A 16,976-nucleotide genomic window follows, 5' to 3' on the forward strand; every position below is an offset into this window, starting at 1 on the left:
AAAAGACGCACACACGCACTCAGCCACAACACGCTCTGAAGCTTAAAAAAAACTCCTCCCGACGTCTGCTGCCAACTCGCCGTGCGCCCGCCGTCTCCCGCCGTCTCCCGCCGTGCGTCCGCCGTCTCCCGCCGTCTCAACAGTTCGGGTTCAAGTGTGGTCGGTCGTTCAGTTCTTCCAGTCTCATCAGTTCTTTCCTCTGTTCGTTGAGTTGTTCCAGCGTCGCCGTCTCCCGCCGTGTCTCCGCCGTGTCCCGCCGTCTCGTCAGTTGCGGTTGTTGTGTGGGAGTGGCTAGACCTTGGTCGTTCGTTCAGATCCGTCAAATACCGTCGCCGTTGATCTTCTTCCCCTGTTCGGTTGCAAGCGTCGCCGTCCGTTTGAGGTGCCGCCGGATCGCATCTGCTCCAGATCCACACTGCTCAGAGTCTCCTTTGTACGCCTGGTAAGAGATACGCAATTTTGGTCCCAGATCTGGTTGTCTTCGATTGTTCTTGGCTCTTCGATTGTTCTTGGCTGCCGGCGGATGCATGGCTGTTATAGGAGTGTTCTTGGCTCTTCGATTGTTATAGGAGTCCTTAATATGATATTGTTGCTATTAATCTGATGCTCTTTCGATCAGTGTGGCCTGGCTGTCGAACTTGGTAGTAGTGTAGTAGGAAGAACTGACTTGAACGTATGGATTAATGTGGTTTTTTGGCTGTGTTTTATCTGTGTTTCCTGTTAATTATTTGTGACAATGTCAGACTCGTAGGCGCATTTTAGTTTGAAAATTTGAAGATCTGTGTTTCTATTTATTTATAGTTCTATGTTTCTATTTTATGATTTGTGGTTCTGGCAAACTGACTACCCCTTTGCTGTTAATTATTTGCCACAAGCTCCGAAAAGTATACGTTTTTTAGTTTGAAAATCTGAAGCTCGGTGTTTGTAAAAAGTGGCGTATATATTCATCAATAATGGTTATTGTTGATAAGTATGTTTTACAAACCTAAATATATATGATTGTGATATTATAATTTATACATATTATATATATTAGATATTTCCTGTCATATTTATTTACAAAATAAACATAATATTTCTGCATTGTTGGAAGAAAAGTGTTCTGGTTCACTGTAACTCCCTTTTGCATTCTTGATTGACATTTTTTAATAGAACTATGAACAAAGAAAAAAGTAAGGCAACATGGGATACAAGCACTACAGAGGTGTTACTTAAAGAATGCATGGAGCAAATCTACCGGAAAAATCGTCAAGGAACATCATTTTCAAAGACTGGGTGGAACAACATTCACTCTGCATTCAATGCAAAAACAGGAAAATCTTATGAGAAGAAGCAATTGAAAAATAGGCTCGATAGCTTGAGGAAGGATTGGAGGACATGGGTTGATTTAAACAAAGAGACTGGTGTAGGTTGGGACCCTGTAAACAATACAGTGGTGGCAACAAATGAGTGGTGGGAGAAGAAAAAACTGGTATATAATTGTTGATCTTGAGTTATAAACTGTGTTATTACTTGTTATAGGCTTTTTATTTTTGTTGATTGTATTCTTGCAGGAGAATCCCCAATATGAAAAGTTTAGGTACCAGGGGTTAAAGTTTGCTTATGAATTAAACACGATATTCAAGGGTGTGATAGCATCTGGAGAGGATATGTTGGCACCGTCTTTAACCCAACCTCAGACACAAGAGGATGATGAAGAGAATGTGTATAGAGTTATACAGATCTCCTTGAAGGATCGGGGGATAGCGAAGAAGATCTTGGAGGTGCTAGTGTAGGAGTTACGGATGAGATGGCAGGCGTAAACTTAACAGCAAATACTGCACCTAGTGGTTCAGGAAGCCATGGGAAGAGGAAGAGAGGTGAAGGGTCTAGCAGGCAAACAAAGCAAAAACTTCCGGCCTCAAGACAAATAGCGGATTCAGTTAGTGAAATAGCTACTGCATCTAAGGATAGAGCTGCAACTCTTAAGAAAATAAAAGAGGTATCAATTTCTGAGGTTACGGCCGAAGTGCTCTGCCTTGAGGAAATTACAAGTGACTCTGATTTCCGGAACCGGTGCTTAAGACTTCTGTTGCACAAGAGTGTTCGGGAAATGGTTGTTTCACTAAAAGGACAGCCGGAATACTTGGTTGCATGGCTACAGGATATGGCATACAATCCACCATCATGGCTGAAACCCCCGCCTGCTTGAACTATATTTTAGGACGCATGTTATGATTTTATTTTGTCTAACTCGGACCAGAGTTGTTATTATATGTTTTTAAGTTAATGTTTGTGGAACTATGAAATTATGTAACTTGTTAACTGACTATGAATGTTTTTAAGTTACATGTGTTATTTATAATGGTAATTGCAGCTTATGAATGTTTTTAGACTAATTTTTATGTCTTTGCATGTTTAACAGAAAGAAATATTTATTTGCACATACCTAAAAATATTTATTTGTCGTTTAAAAAAATTCTTACAGTTGAATTTAACCACACTCACAGGTGACATTATCTATGGCAAATTGGAACAATCAATTTACGTTTGAGTGGATGGAGGAAGATGAACAGTCTGAAGAGGAGTCGGAGGAAGATGAACAGTCTCAATTGATTTCCCTTCTAGATGAAGAGATAACACAATATGAAGAGGTAGCTGTATTGGTGAGTCAATATGTGATGCCTTATGTGTGCAAAGAGCCACGAAGAACTAGTCAGCAAACAGGTAATTTATGGGTGCAAGAAATTTTGCGAGATCATGAAATTCGGTGTTATGACATGTTTCGAATGGAAAAAGAAATGTTCATGCGATTATGCTCTAAACTGGTCGAACATGGTTTAAAAAATTCTAAGTATCTGGGAGTGGAAGAAATTGTTGGTATGTTTTTGAACACGGTAGGTCATGGACAATGTAATAGGATGATTCAAGAAAGGTTTCAACATTCAGGAGAAACTGTAAGCAGGCATTTTCATAGAGTATTACAGGCTTGCCTTAGTCTTTCCAGGGAATACATCAAACCACTCGATCCTACGTTTTCTGTAACTCACCCAAAAATAAAAAACGATAAACGATATTCGCCATATTTCAATGATGCAATTGGAGCAATTGATGGCACTCATGTACGATGTGTGGTGAGTCTTTCAAGCAAGACAAATATATCGGGAGAAAGGGATATCCGACACAGAATGTCATGGCTGTATGTGATTGGGACATGTGCTTCACTTTTGTGTTAGCGGGATGGGAAGGTACTGCACATGATGCTCGTGTGTTTAACACTGCTGTCTCAACTCCAGCCTTGGATTTCCCTCATCCACCTCCAGGTATATTTTCAGTAGCTTCAGTTTTAATTATGTCAAATTCATTTGATATTTTCATTAATTTCACAATGTCAACATAATTTCATGATTTATTAGGGAAGTATTATTTGGTCGATGCTGGCTATCCAACTCCACCAGGATATCTTGGTCCGTACAGATGTGAGCGCTATCACCTTCCAGACTTCAGGCGACAACCGGGATTTGAAAATTATAACGAAGTCTTCAATTACTACCATTCAAGTTTGAGGTGCACTATAGAAAGGACTTTCGGGGTGTGGAAGAATAAGTTTCGCATCTTAGAGAAGATGCCAAGTTACAAGTATAAAACTCAAGTCCAAGTAGTTTGTGCTACAATGGCTATACATAATTTCCTCCGAAGAAATTCTGAAACTGATAAAGATTTCATAGAAGCTCAATCTGAAGGTACAATTGACGAAGACAATCATGATGAAGCTGGTGAGACATCCTCTTCAAATTTACCTAGATCAAGACAAATGAATCATGTGCGTGACACAATCAGAGACCAAATTGTATTGAGCATGGCATCCAATTAGTTATTTGATGTATTTAGTTTAAAAATGCTACGTATGTATGACCTCTAATTTACATATTTATCCATTACATATATTTAATTAAGTTTTTTATTATTTTTCAATTTCCTTCTAGTAATAACTTAATTTTTTTTATTTTTAATAAAAAAATTTTCAATACTTCTTTTAAAATAGTCACATTATATATATAATTTCTTTATAACAATAAATTAAATTTCCTTATTTTTAATAATTTTATTTTCATTACTTTATTTATGACAAATAGTCACATTATATATATAATTTCTTTATAATACTAAAGTAAATTTTTTTACTTTTAATAATTTTTATTTTCCTTACTTCTTCACTTTTAATAATTAAATATCTAATATTAGATATGTGCTATTTAATAGAATTCATGTCCTTTTAAGTCATTTTACATTCAAACTTACTTTTACATTTATCATCCAAACAAGTTTCAACTTCTCAAACTGACTTTTTTCTAAAACCCAATCCAAACATAAATCACATTACCCAATCTGACTTTTACTCAATCTGACTTTTGAAAAAGTCAGATTGAAAAAAAAGTTACTTCTCCACCGCCAATCCAAACACACCCTATGTATGCGAGCAGTGAGAAGCAGCCTCTAGGAGAGTGCAAGGGTGACGTGCACATGCTGTGTCTTCAAAAATATTTATCTTCATGGGTGAGTAATTATTCTAAAAACCAACAAATATAATAGATTAAAATTAAAAAATTTAATTTAGTTATTTGTAATAAATATTATCTTTTTAAAAATATTCTTATTAATTAAGTGTATTGGTTAGAATTATGATTATTATAATGATTAACTAAAAAAATGAATAATTTAATCATGTTTCATAATTTATTAAAACTCATACCCGTTTTGGCAATTTTACAAATAAACTTACTCTTACCCAATCATAATCCAAACAACTTTTTACCAATTTCACTTTTACAAACTAAATTTTTTAACTCCAATCCAAACACAATTCAGCTTATCCAATTTAACTTTTATACAACTTCATTTCTTTATAAACTACTTTTTGAATAAGTTACTTTTTCCAATCTCTGATCTAAATAGACCCTTTATAAGTTGACAGTTGAACATATTATTATTTTATACGTCATTTAAAATAACGGACGGTAAAATTTAAAACTTTCATGCTCTTCCCACCGGAATTTAAAACGCTGATTCAAATTAATATAAACCTCGTAATCTCTGAACTGGAGATATGATATTCTGCTATATTCGTTTGTTGAAAGCAAACTTAGGGCTTATTTGCATCAATATTGCAAAAGTGGTTATAAGCACTTTCATATAAATCAAGATAAAACTCTTCTCATATACTTATCTTGTATTCTATAAATCACGTTTGAAAAGCTACTTATAAGTCATTCCAAACGTGCCCTTAACAATTGAATGGGTTGCCAAAACTTCTATAAAAGGGTCATGTCCTATTGATTGGATGTGAAAATTTCAGGATTAATATAATTTTTGATCTGTTAAGTTTGTTATCATTTTAATTTTGGTTCCTAAATTTTAAATCACAAGTTTTGACCCTTTGAGAGGTAAAAAAGTCCAATTTTTTATTGAGTTGAGACCAATATTTTAAATGAAAAAAAAATTAAGAGATAAAAATCCAAAATTTGAAATTTGAGGGACTAAAATCAAAATGAAAATAAGTTTGAAAGACTAAAAAGTTGTATTAACCCAGAACTTCGTGTATAAGTTTCAAATATAAGATTAAATATTCTTTCTCCAATTTTCATATTTATCATTCAAAGTCGGCCAAAAAAAAAATCGTTCAAAAATAAAATAATCAACTCTTTTAAAGACTTGGAAATTTGAATATGAAAAAAAAAAAAAGAAGCTCAAACGACACGCTTAAGCCCAGTCTCACTTTTTCGGGTTTTATAAAGTTAAACCCAAAAGCCTCTTTTGCACTAAAATCCCTCCTTTTTTTTTTTGGAGTGAAAAAACTCCCTCTATTTTTAAAACGTAGATCTGAAAATTGGACTTAAAAAAGTAGGCCGATGAAGTCTGAAGATGCATTTGCAATCTCTTTGTTTATGTGATTGTTTATGTATTTTTGAAGGACTGGACCTGCATTCCTTTTTTTTTTTTTTAACATGGAAAGGCAAGCCGAAGCTTGAGGAAAATAACGCCTTTAAAAGGCTACACAAAAAAACAACAGAACAGTCATGTTACCTGCATTCTTTATTAATCCTAACGACAGCTAATTTTTTGGCATGTTATTTTGGGGAAGATTGTCGTGTCCGTACAAAATGACTATGATGCAGCACCAGAACATTAATCACCTGTAATGGAAAAGGATTCTTTTTCTTTTTCTTTTTTAAAAAAGGATTGCCTAGCTACGGGGATGAGGTACTTGTCTGCTTGTGTGCAAGTTTTGTATTCTTTTGATTTTCAAGCAAACTCCAAATTTCTGCTAAAATTTATAATAAGATCGTACTGGCGAAAAAAATGTCCTTAACGAAGATAAACCGGGCCGCGAACAGGGCAAATTTTCTTCGTCCTCGTCGTAACAGGGCCCAATCCTCTATCAAGAGTGATGGAGTTCATTATTACTTTTTGTCTCTTCATCATATTAATTTCGTCATCCCATGCATAGATTATGAAATGAGCGCGAACTCGTTGTTTGTGACTTAGTAGCATAAAATAAGCTGGTAGGTGAGCAAGCGTTGTGTAAGTGCAACATAAACTTTCTGTGGTCAGGGATGAAATAGACCCACTAACATTTCAACGGGCCAGCCTCTCCCATCTTCAATTGGTTATATATAAATACTATTATTTTCAAGACTTCAGAATTAAGACATGTTAGTACATTATGTATTAAAAAAAAAAACCATGTTAGTACTTAGGTTGACCTGTCGTTTGGAAAAGCCAATTTGCCAATACCTTATCATATTCTCAATTAACTGCCTTCAACCCCCCGGGGGGGACTGAACTGAAGACAACGCGGGTCCGCATGCGCAAGTATACATTTAAGGGGCGATTGGAATTGATAAAAAATACTTTTTAAAAATATTTTTTTATAAATTAAAATAAATTTTTTTACATATTTATTTTATATATTGTAAAATTATTTTCAAAACTATAATTTGATTTTTATCTAAATACTCTGTTAAAAAAGAAGAACAGACCGATTAAGCCTGATTAGAAGGCAATCTGCACCAGCCCATAGCCCAACTTGTTCCTCCTCCTTTATAAAGAGACACTCACATAGTTACATATAGAAGCACATAGTAAAAATAAATAAATAAATATTTTTATAAGGTGTGTTTTACTGTAAATAATTTTATTTGAGATACTGTCATATATTAAATATAAAGACTTCTCTTGAATTTTAATCCATTTTGTTGGAGCCGACCCTGTAGATGATAATGAAAAAGACACCTTCATAATAAATCGCAAGCCTCTTCTAATAACACATCCACGGGCCGGTCTTCTTGGCCTAAAAGGCTCTACGCATCCGCCCTGTTTATAGACCCTGCTGCATCGCATCAGTAGGACAGTTCGATGAAAAATAAAACAGCCGCCTGAACGCCTTCATCGAAAATTTTTACCAAAATGATAAATTAACTCCAAGTGAATTATACAACCCTGAAATTAATGAGCCCATGAAAAGGGAAGAATATAATGACCAAAGACAAAGAAAGAGCCGACTCTTGCTTCCATTAGAGTTCTAAGAGCACATGTTTTGCCTTCTCTACATACAATGCTTCCGGCAACCAGCAATCCAATATTATTTTAGGGAAAAAAAGGAAAAAAACTAATCACATTGAAACCAACCCGGGGAGTACAGTTATATACACTCATGATTCTGGATCCTCAACTTGGTTCATTTTCATTCTTAGAATTAAAAGAATGATGGTCACCCTCAAATGTACAACTGCTGGTAGCTCTCTCAACATCAGTCCTCCTAGCAACCAGAGGAATGGGTCTCTGAGGAATAGCCGGTACTGATTCATCTGACTCCAACATCCTCATCACCTGGTCCATTGTCGGCCTCGCATATAACTGTGGGTGAGAACAAACTACAGCAACCAACACATATTTCTCCATAACCTGTGGTGCACCAGTTTCTGGCATCCCAACTTCAATTACATCCAAAGGTCGACCTGTTCTAACCAGTGACCAGGCCCAATCAGCGAGAGCAGAGGGTTGGCCATCGTCGTCCATTTGAAGAGCTTTTCTCCCACTCAAGAGTTCAAGAAGCACAACACCATAACTGAAAACATCACTTCTTTCCGTTAACTGTCCATACAATGCATACTCCGGGGCAACATACCCCATAGTTCCAACTACCCTAGTGCTCATGTGCGTCATTCCCTCCGAGTAGAATTTTGCAAGTCCAAAGTCTGCGACTTTTGCTTCAAACTTGTCGTCCAGAAGTATATTGCTGGCTTTTATATCCCTATGGATGATGGTTGGCTGGGCCCCGTAATGCAGATAAGCCAATCCTCTTGCAGTGCCCAGTGCAATCTTTTGACGGGTCGGCCAACTGAGTTTCTTCCCCGGAGAACCGAACAAATGATCTTGAAGACTCCCATTCTTCATCAAATCACAGACAATAATCCTCTGGTGACCCTCTAAGTTAGTTGTGGCAGTGCAATAGCCTCTCAGGGCGACAAGGTTTACATGCCTCACGCTTGCAATGACCTCAACTTCGTGAGTGAAACTCGCATCCCCTGCAGCCGAACAGTTCTTGAATCTTTTCACTGCAACTTCACTCCCATCAGGTAACACGCCTCCATACACGTTCCCGTATCCTCCTCTCCCAATTACGTTGTCCAGGCTGAAGTTCCTAGTTGCCTTCCTAATGTCATCAAATGCGAACCTGATCAAGGTGGTGCTCTCATTCAAGGAATTCAACCCAGAATTGAGCACCGTCTCAGTTCTGCTAATATTGTACTTTCTCACTCTCTTCTTATTCTTGTTCAATCTCTGACAAAGCCAGAACCCACCAATCACGAATAACAAACCCAACACACAAAAGACAAAAGCAAGCGCAATAACAATGTGCTCCACCCTGCGACTGGAGCTCGCAGATTCAAGATCCATGGAGAATAAGCACTTAGCAATCCCGGTGTCGGTGGGACCATACTGATTGACGAAAGCAGCGGCATAAATTGATGAATAGTCCCTGCAATTGGAGACATTCCCAGTCGACGGTCCCCTCAAGTACAAAGCGGACAACTTGGCCAGGCTAGTAATACAAAGAGCGCAAGGGGATTTATGCGCAAGCGAGTGACTACAAATCGACTGCACATCTTGAAGAACCGGCTCGGAAACAAAGGCTTCGAATTGTTTTCGGGTAGTGATATTCATACATCCCTGGGAGATCCAGCTGGTTCGAAATCCACAAGAGAAACGAATATCAAAGTTGGAGTCAAATTGACGAGTGTGAGAGTGGAAATCATGCCAACAGGAGTCAGAAGAGTTGAGGGGAGGAAGGAAGAAGCCAGAGCGGCGGAGATAATCGGATTGAACAAGATGGAGAGCATTGCGGACGTACTGGCAGTGGGTGGAGGGATCGCGAGGTAGTCTGACACTGCCGGTGACGTCGCGAAGGATGGTGAATTTGAGGGGGCAAGGCGCGTTGTTTGCAGATAGGTGAGGCCGTGAGAAAGCGAGGAGGAGGAGGAGGAGGAGGAAGAGAAGAGACATTGATGACGATGGCATTGAAAAAGAGGCATTACAGAGTTAAAGAAGTGGAAGGGTGAGAACGAGTGCAGCGAATGCGTTGATAGAAGAGGGAGTTTGAAATTGAACAGTTGGAAAGAGACATGGCGGGCGAGGAGCTGTACCATGTTGACCATGGTGGACGAGGTACTTACCGCTTATGCACCAAGAAAGGCATTTTAATTGCAGGAATACCTAACCCTAAAAAGGATGCTTCCAAAAACTCGACGCGTTGCAAAAATGGTGTTTTGACCTTCCTAAAACCCTTCTTTTCTTCCCATCCACTGCTTTGGGACAAAGAAGTGAATATAAAATGCACGAAAGGGGAAACCCCAAAGATTCTGGTCTAGTTATGATAAAATAAGGGGAAAAATTTATTTAAGCACCATTGTAGCTAATTAGTATCAGTCAACACTCAAAACATTTTAAAATTTCAGTTAACCCTCTTTGAATCAAAATGAAATTAAAATTAATAGCAAGATTACAATAATACTTTTTATTTTTATTTTTTTAAAAAATAAATGTAAATTATCACCAGTTGGTCGAATGATTTTTTTTTTAAAAATAAGCTGGTCGGGGAAAGGTTTAAACCCATGATCCCTTGACACACTAAAAGTGATATGACCATCAAGCCAATCAAACCATTTAATCATGTAATGCAAAGAAATATATATATATATATATATATATATATAACATATAACAAGACAAATTCAAGTGTCCAAGTGTAAGTGAACAGATAAAATTCGACAAGTTACAAGTAAAATTTAGTAATTTATAACAAAAATTTGGCGATTTGTAAGTAACATAATAGAATTCACTAAAAATTCATAAATTTACAACCCAAATTCGGTGATTCACAAAATATAAAAAGAAATTCACAACTTAAAATGTAAGTGTTTGAATGTGAATGAATAAGTGAAATTCAGTTATTTACAACCAAAATTCAGTGATTCACAACCAAAATTCAGTGATTCATAAGAAACATAAACACTATAAAACTAATAAGATAATCCACAAGTTCATTCACATTTAAACGTTTACATTTTGAGTTATGAAGTCTTCTGTATTTCTTGTGAATCGCATTTCAAATTTCAATCATTCACTTTTGTTGTGAATTCACACTTGCTGCTCGTTTCAAACCGTTTTACTTGCTCTAGAATCAGTTTCGCATGTCCTCCTTCTGTTCTCAAGGCATGGCGGAGAAGAACTTCTATGCTCGGGCCATGCACAAAATATAGCGCAAATGCAATAAACATTGTTCACGCTTCATGGCCCTTGGATTTTGCGATTGCTTGACTGTTGCATGTATATGAGATTTCTGAGTCCACAGCGTGTACGTTTTCTTGGCTTCTGGTTGTCAGGAAAATTAAATGAACTTATTTAATCAGTTTGCTGGTCAACAAACCGTCGTACATTTGGTCCATAAAAAAATTGTCAAAGAAAACGTGATCGAAAAAATCAGGACTTTTTTCCCATTGGGACTACAATTCACCATTGCATTAAGTTCGTTGGTGGTAAAGGGGAAATATATTAAAAATGGAATCCGGTCATTTTATTGGTCGTTAAACCGTTATGCGTCGTGTTAAGTAAGGAACAAAAAACCGGACCAGACATTAAACCGGTCAAGACAGTGGGTTAAGGGTTACTGGTCGAACCGGTCATATTAAATAATATAATTTAATTCATAATATTAAAATGAAAGAAAATTTATAAATAATAATCACTCAAAAAAAGATGAGAAGCTACAAAAGTTGGTTTAATGTTTAATAGTATCAAGCAAATATTAATGAAATGCATATCTTCACTATGAAAAATCAAAATCATCACTAAGATTATTAGCATAGACTGAGATGTTAATAGCGGGATGAGGAAAAGCAGAAGTAACAACATCATCTTGTAAAGGTAGAGGGTCAGTAATGTCCATATCTTCATCACATATGTAAAACAATGATCAATATTAACAATCATAAAAAAAATTATATATTTGTATAGAAATAAAATCTTAATTATATATATAAAGTTATAAACCTTCATTAGCTAAAATTTGGCCAAAATTTGTTTATTACCTAAAATCATAATTTTAAATCATTTAAATCAAGGACCATTTATTATTTGCAAGTTCTCTCACCCCCTGTCTCATTCACGTGCACTCTTTTTTGTTATCCCTTCCACGCCACCGTCAAAATCAACATGACACACAGGGAAGATATATTGTCAGGTTCTTATTTACTCCCTTGTTAATTAATATTTTATTCCTCCTTTCTTCTCTTTCTTTCCAGCCTATTCTCGATGCATTTTATTTCAATTTCATAACTCTTTTCTTCTTTATTCCCCAAACTTTGAATTTCAGTCAACTTCCAAAAAGGAGAGAGCTTGGATGAGCGAAGAGTACAGCCTCACTATTTTGCTGAAGCGAAGCAGTTGTAAGGCGACCTCATCTCCGTCTTCTTCCTCCCCAGATTTGGCGACTCATCTACGTCTTCTTCATCCGGCGACCTCTCCTCCATCTTCTTCTCTCGGCGACCTCATCTCTAGCCATCATCGAGCTCATCTCTTTCCCACTTTTTTTGGATCTGGTAACCTTCACCTTCACTGGCCAATCTCCATCAATGCCTGAGTCTCCATTTCTCTTTCTCTTCTATCATTGTCCACCTCTTCTTCTTAGATCCTTCCATCGTTGGCTCCATTTTCAGCGTTCGAAAATGATTTTTCACTTTACAGAGAACCGGGTAACCCACCCAACCAGTGGGTTACCCGAGTTTTTACCGGTTGATACCGGTTTGGATCGGTTGACACCGGTTCAGTTTTTAGCCGGTTTAGAGCGTGATTCGGACCGGACAAGTGGCCGGTTCACCGGTTTCCGGTCTAAACCGGCCGGTCCGGTTTTTTGTACCTTGGTGTTAAGTCTGATAGAGAATTTCAACCAACACTGACAATGCAGGGAGAAAATGAAACTAAGGGCACTGGGTGGCGATACAATATCATGGTACTGAACACAGGAAAATCTGGCTTTTCTGTGGTGGGATGGGTGAGAAACCACCAACCGGTACCAAAATACCAAATGAACGTTGACGACATGCTTAAACACCAACCTGTCCGACGTCATATATTGGGGGTCACTTTCTAGTTTCTAAATGAAAGTTATCTGATATCTCAACCTATCGCTTATATTAATGAGTGCAAGAAAAAGACACTACCGTCCATGCATAAAGAAAAGCAGAGATACTTAATTAGATGATGATAAATTACACCAACTAGATGGCGTGATAAAACGAGGAGAGATTTATACAGGGTGCAGGCATGATTATCTGATCAGCATGATTAAATTTGGTCCCCCTCAGATGATTTCAATTTGGATTTTGCATATAGCGACTGCGTCATAAAACACGCTAACGTATTAGACTGAAGTATCTATACTTAGAATATGATGGGATGGTGGGATAGGACGATTGGCATAGGAAATAAACGTATGTTACGCTGTTTTTGAGCAGATTTACGAAGCAAAGGGGCAATTGATTGAGAGTCCATACATCAATTTGCACGTTAGGTTTAGAGGAGGTTACTAATGTAGATGGTGGAAAACTTAGCTTTGTGGGGGAGGGTGACTTCTTAATTAATGGCCAATGATAAAGTGTTAATTAATAACGTCCCTCACATAATTAATAGCGCTAATAATGGCGACGACGATTTCGACATGGCCAGTGGCCACGCATAAACTGAAACTGCCTCGCGATCTTAAATGTTCTTCTAATTATTTTCATAATTATGATTGCTTCCTGAATGAGTAAAACCTGAGAAATCGAAATTGGATTTTAGGCATTTCATAAACCTAAGTGCTTCCAAGTCCTAGGAGCTTGGCATCCTTTTTTTTCCTGGGACCAAATATGAGCATGATTGAAAAAATTCCCCCATCTTTTTTTGACCAGCAGAAAATTCTTCCATCTCAATGTAGTGCGTACGTTAATTTGTCGCCTACATGGCTACATTTACAATTAAAAACAAGAAATTCAAATCTTTTTGGCTCCCTGGCCCTGTGAGAGAGGGGGGAAGGTTGATGTTGATGGTGGGGTGTGGAGAGGACAGATGTTGAGAGATGAAGCAAAGTGTCAGCATTGCCAAGCACCGTACTTTCTGACAGTGAAGCTCACACAGCCACCCTGCACGGACACTTACCCGCATTTATGACCTCACCACACCCTAACTCTAATTTCCTTCCTAATTTTCTACCTCAACCGACAACCGACGGTATCGTCAACGTAACTCTCCATTTTTCGTTACCACGCCTCCATCTTCTATCCGAAATTAACCAAAATAATTCCTTTTTACATGTTTGAGATCAGGACGTGGACTTGTGAGCCTGCAACATTGAAAAGGAGAGTGATTGTTGTTTGTTGAAGCGGGGAGGCCAAGCAATGAACTTATCACGTCTGCGTCTCTGATTCTGTCCTCTGCTTTTTACTGCTCTGCCCTCCCCTGTTCCTCTCCTCTTCCCTCTACTTCCACGCTATTTCTTTGATATTTTCTGAGCATCCATTCTGATAGTTTAGCGTCCGTTGGAAGCCTGTATTTCGTGGTATTTCTTTTCTCGAATACAGCGGTTCTTAGTGGTTTCCATTTTCTCGCACAGTATAGTTGTCGGTTGCCTTTCCATTTTTCCGTCTGATGAGTGGCTTCGAATTCCTCATTTTGTTCTGCCTTCTGAACCAAACTCAGGGCGAGTAGAAGGTGAGTAGGTTTTTTGCTTTTTTGGGTCTCCAAAACAAAAAGAAATGAATGAGAAGGTAGATTCTCCCGTTGGAGTTCTGGAGGAATATTTTGGAAGTCCAGAGTCAGAAACTAGTGGCTCCTATTCCAAAGAACCCACGGTGGGTTCTGGCTCTGAAGACGATAAGTCAACACCTGCTTCTAGATGGCCCGGTTTCCTTCAGTCGTTGGGGACCAGATCAAAGAAACCTATAGCCCCATTGCATTTTCTGAGTGTTCTCAAGCTCTCCAGGAGATTCAGTCGTGGCACAAGGGAGACTACACTGCCAAATCATTACATTGATGCAGATTCATCCCCCCACAGATTACCATGCAAGATCTTCTCCTACCATGACATTCAAATGGCAACCAATCATTTCAGCCAGAGTATGTAATTCGCCTCTGAGTTATCTTTGTTAATAATACGAGATAGTCTTGTAAAATTTTACGTTATTTGGTGCAGAGAATTTGATTGGAAAAGGAGGTTATGCTGAAGTTTACAAAGGGTGTTTGCGAAATGGTCAACTGGTGGCAATTAAACGGCTAACTCGAGGAACCCCAGATGAGATCATAGGGGAATTTTTATCAGAACTGGGCATAATGGCGCATGTGAACCATCCCAATACTTCTAAGTTGGTTGGCTATGGAGTGGAAGGAGGAATGCATCTTGTCCTCGAATTGTCCGAAAAGGGGAGCTTAACTTCGTTGCTTTATGGTATGCCCACAATTCTCAGTCATGAATTTCCCGTGTTACCAATTCTTAGACCCGAATTCACTGACCTTTTCAATTTCAATTTGTTTATCTTTTGGGATTTTGCGCAAGGTTCGAAGGAGAAACTACCATGGTGCGCAAGGCACAAAATTGCATTGGGAACGGCTAAAGGTATACTTTATCTTCACGAGGGTTGTCATAGGAGAAATTATCCACAGGGATATAAAGGCTGCAAATATCTTGCTTATGAAGGACTTTGAACCTCAGGCATGTGCTCGGCGTGCTTATTTCTATATTTTACTCTTGACCAACGTAGCTTGCACAAAAAAGAAGTACTGCTGTTGTCTAATGTACAGTCTATCCTCGGTTAACTTCCAGAATTTGATTGGCGAAATTATATTGTAGATTTGTGATTTTGGGCTGGCAAAATGGCTACCGGAGAATTGGACTCATCACACCGTTTCAAAATTTGAAGGGACTTTTGGGTTTGTGAATTGTGACCTTTCCAATTACTCTTTGGCCCGTTACGTTACAAAACATGGTTTTAAATTTAATTTAAAACTAAAAATTCCCATCTGGATTGTCACAGCTACCTTGCTCCAGAATACTTGCTTCATGGCATAGTAGACGAGAAAACAGATGTATATGCCTTCGGTTGTATTGCTTTTGGAATTGGTCACTGGGCGGCGAGCACTTGATTATTCACAGCAAAGCCTTGTTTTGTGGGTATGGATGTTATCTGGCTTCAACGCAGATCCCCCTCCTCGTACGCGGCGAATAGAATACTGACCGCATCAGTATGTTTTCCCCTTCATGTTAACTTCATTTCAGGCAAGACCATTGCTGAAAAAGAATGATATTAGGGAGTTGGTTGACCCTTCACTAGGCCAAGACTATGACTGTCGTCAGATTCATTTGGCGCTCTTGGTAGTCTCTTTGTGCATCCAACAATCCGCAATTCGTCGGCCCTCCATGAGACAGGTATTTTCTCCTTAAATTTCAACGAAACTTGTATATATGCTCTTCATTCAGTGTTCTAGAAGTGAGATATGAGCAAATCTAGTGCTTTTCACAAAAGTTGATTTAGCAAGTGAGATATTGGTGCAGGTTGTGCAGCTTCTGAGCGGCAACCTTAGCGGCTGTAAGCACATGAAGAAGACTCGACTTTCGTTTGTTCGTAAAGTCCTGGAGGAAGAGCTCCTCCATTCTGAGTAGTAGCCCTAACGAATTGAACATCAGCTTCCTCTATCCTTCTCTGCCCTCCCTAGCTTCTTGATCAAACATGTGTATGTCAAGTGTATGGAAAAAGCTAAGACACCATAGGAAGACACAGACGTATTCATTATGAGTTTGCTAATTCATGTAAATTGAATTACATACAAGTTTCAACTTTCAAGTCAATCGTTGTAGCAAGCCATTCAGCATCTATTCGGGCAGTTCTGTTGTACAACAGGAGGAGTACATGACAACTTTCCCTAATATAAAGAGTTTGGGCCTGATGCGCTCATGTGTACGTGACGTTTAGGAGAATAGCATGACATCCATTAGACTATAACCCAGCCTCGACATATGAAAGCCGGGTAATTTGTAAGTTTTCAAATTATATACTGAACTAATCACACGACTGTGGCAAATAATTTCTTCGAGATATTTTAGTCTCCGTTATTTCCTTCCATTCTTAAACTTTCAAATATTATTAAGTAAATCTTTGGGCAAAATTATTATTTAGGCAGAGACAAAAGTTTGGACTTCTCTGCAAAAAGAGAGCACAGTTGCTTTGTCATTATTATATTACATACTACTTCTGGTCTTAATTATAAGAATTAGTTGACTAATTTGAGAAGATTAAGGAAAAAAGTTAAGTTGGTTATTTGTTATAAATAGGTGTTGTCTTTCTTAAAATATCCTTACTAATTAAATGTATTGGTTAGAATACTATTGTTAGAAGGATTATCTT

The 16,976-nt window shown here is 37.9% G+C and overlaps 3 protein-coding genes and 1 pseudogene across 3 annotated transcripts; 3 read left to right on the forward strand and 1 right to left on the reverse strand.

The window, feature by feature from the left end:
- Positions 1–1,050: 1,050 nt before the first annotated feature.
- Positions 1,051–1,775, forward strand: LOC114745036 (L10-interacting MYB domain-containing protein-like). Its single transcript, XM_028933178.1, has 2 exons — positions 1,051–1,471; positions 1,554–1,775. Exons 1-2 carry the CDS (start codon positions 1,157–1,159, stop codon positions 1,773–1,775), a joined length of 537 nt encoding a protein of 178 aa, XP_028789011.1. The 5' UTR covers positions 1,051–1,156.
- Positions 1,776–3,106: 1,331 nt separating this feature from the next.
- On the forward strand, positions 3,107–3,853 carry LOC114745037 (uncharacterized). The gene is made up of 2 exons (XM_028933179.1): positions 3,107–3,302; positions 3,396–3,853. The coding sequence occupies exons 1-2, from the start codon at positions 3,107–3,109 to the stop codon at positions 3,851–3,853; spliced, it is 654 nt and encodes a 217-aa protein (XP_028789012.1).
- Positions 3,854–7,524: 3,671 nt separating this feature from the next.
- LOC114745034 (probable LRR receptor-like serine/threonine-protein kinase RKF3) lies at positions 7,525–9,695 on the reverse strand. Its single transcript, XM_028933176.1, has one exon. It carries the CDS (start codon positions 9,559–9,561, stop codon positions 7,708–7,710), a length of 1,854 nt encoding a protein of 617 aa, XP_028789009.1. The 5' UTR covers positions 9,562–9,695; the 3' UTR covers positions 7,525–7,707.
- Positions 9,696–13,851: 4,156 nt separating this feature from the next.
- Positions 13,852–16,424, forward strand: LOC114745035 (receptor-like cytosolic serine/threonine-protein kinase RBK2; annotated as a pseudogene).
- The last annotated feature ends 552 nt before the right edge of the window (positions 16,425–16,976 follow it).

The sequence above is a fragment of the Neltuma alba genome, unplaced genomic scaffold, assembly GCF_004799145.2.
Source record: "Neltuma alba isolate B1F8T4 unplaced genomic scaffold, ASM479914v2 tig00004514_pilon, whole genome shotgun sequence".
Classification (NCBI taxonomy): domain Eukaryota; kingdom Viridiplantae; phylum Streptophyta; class Magnoliopsida; order Fabales; family Fabaceae; genus Neltuma; species Neltuma alba.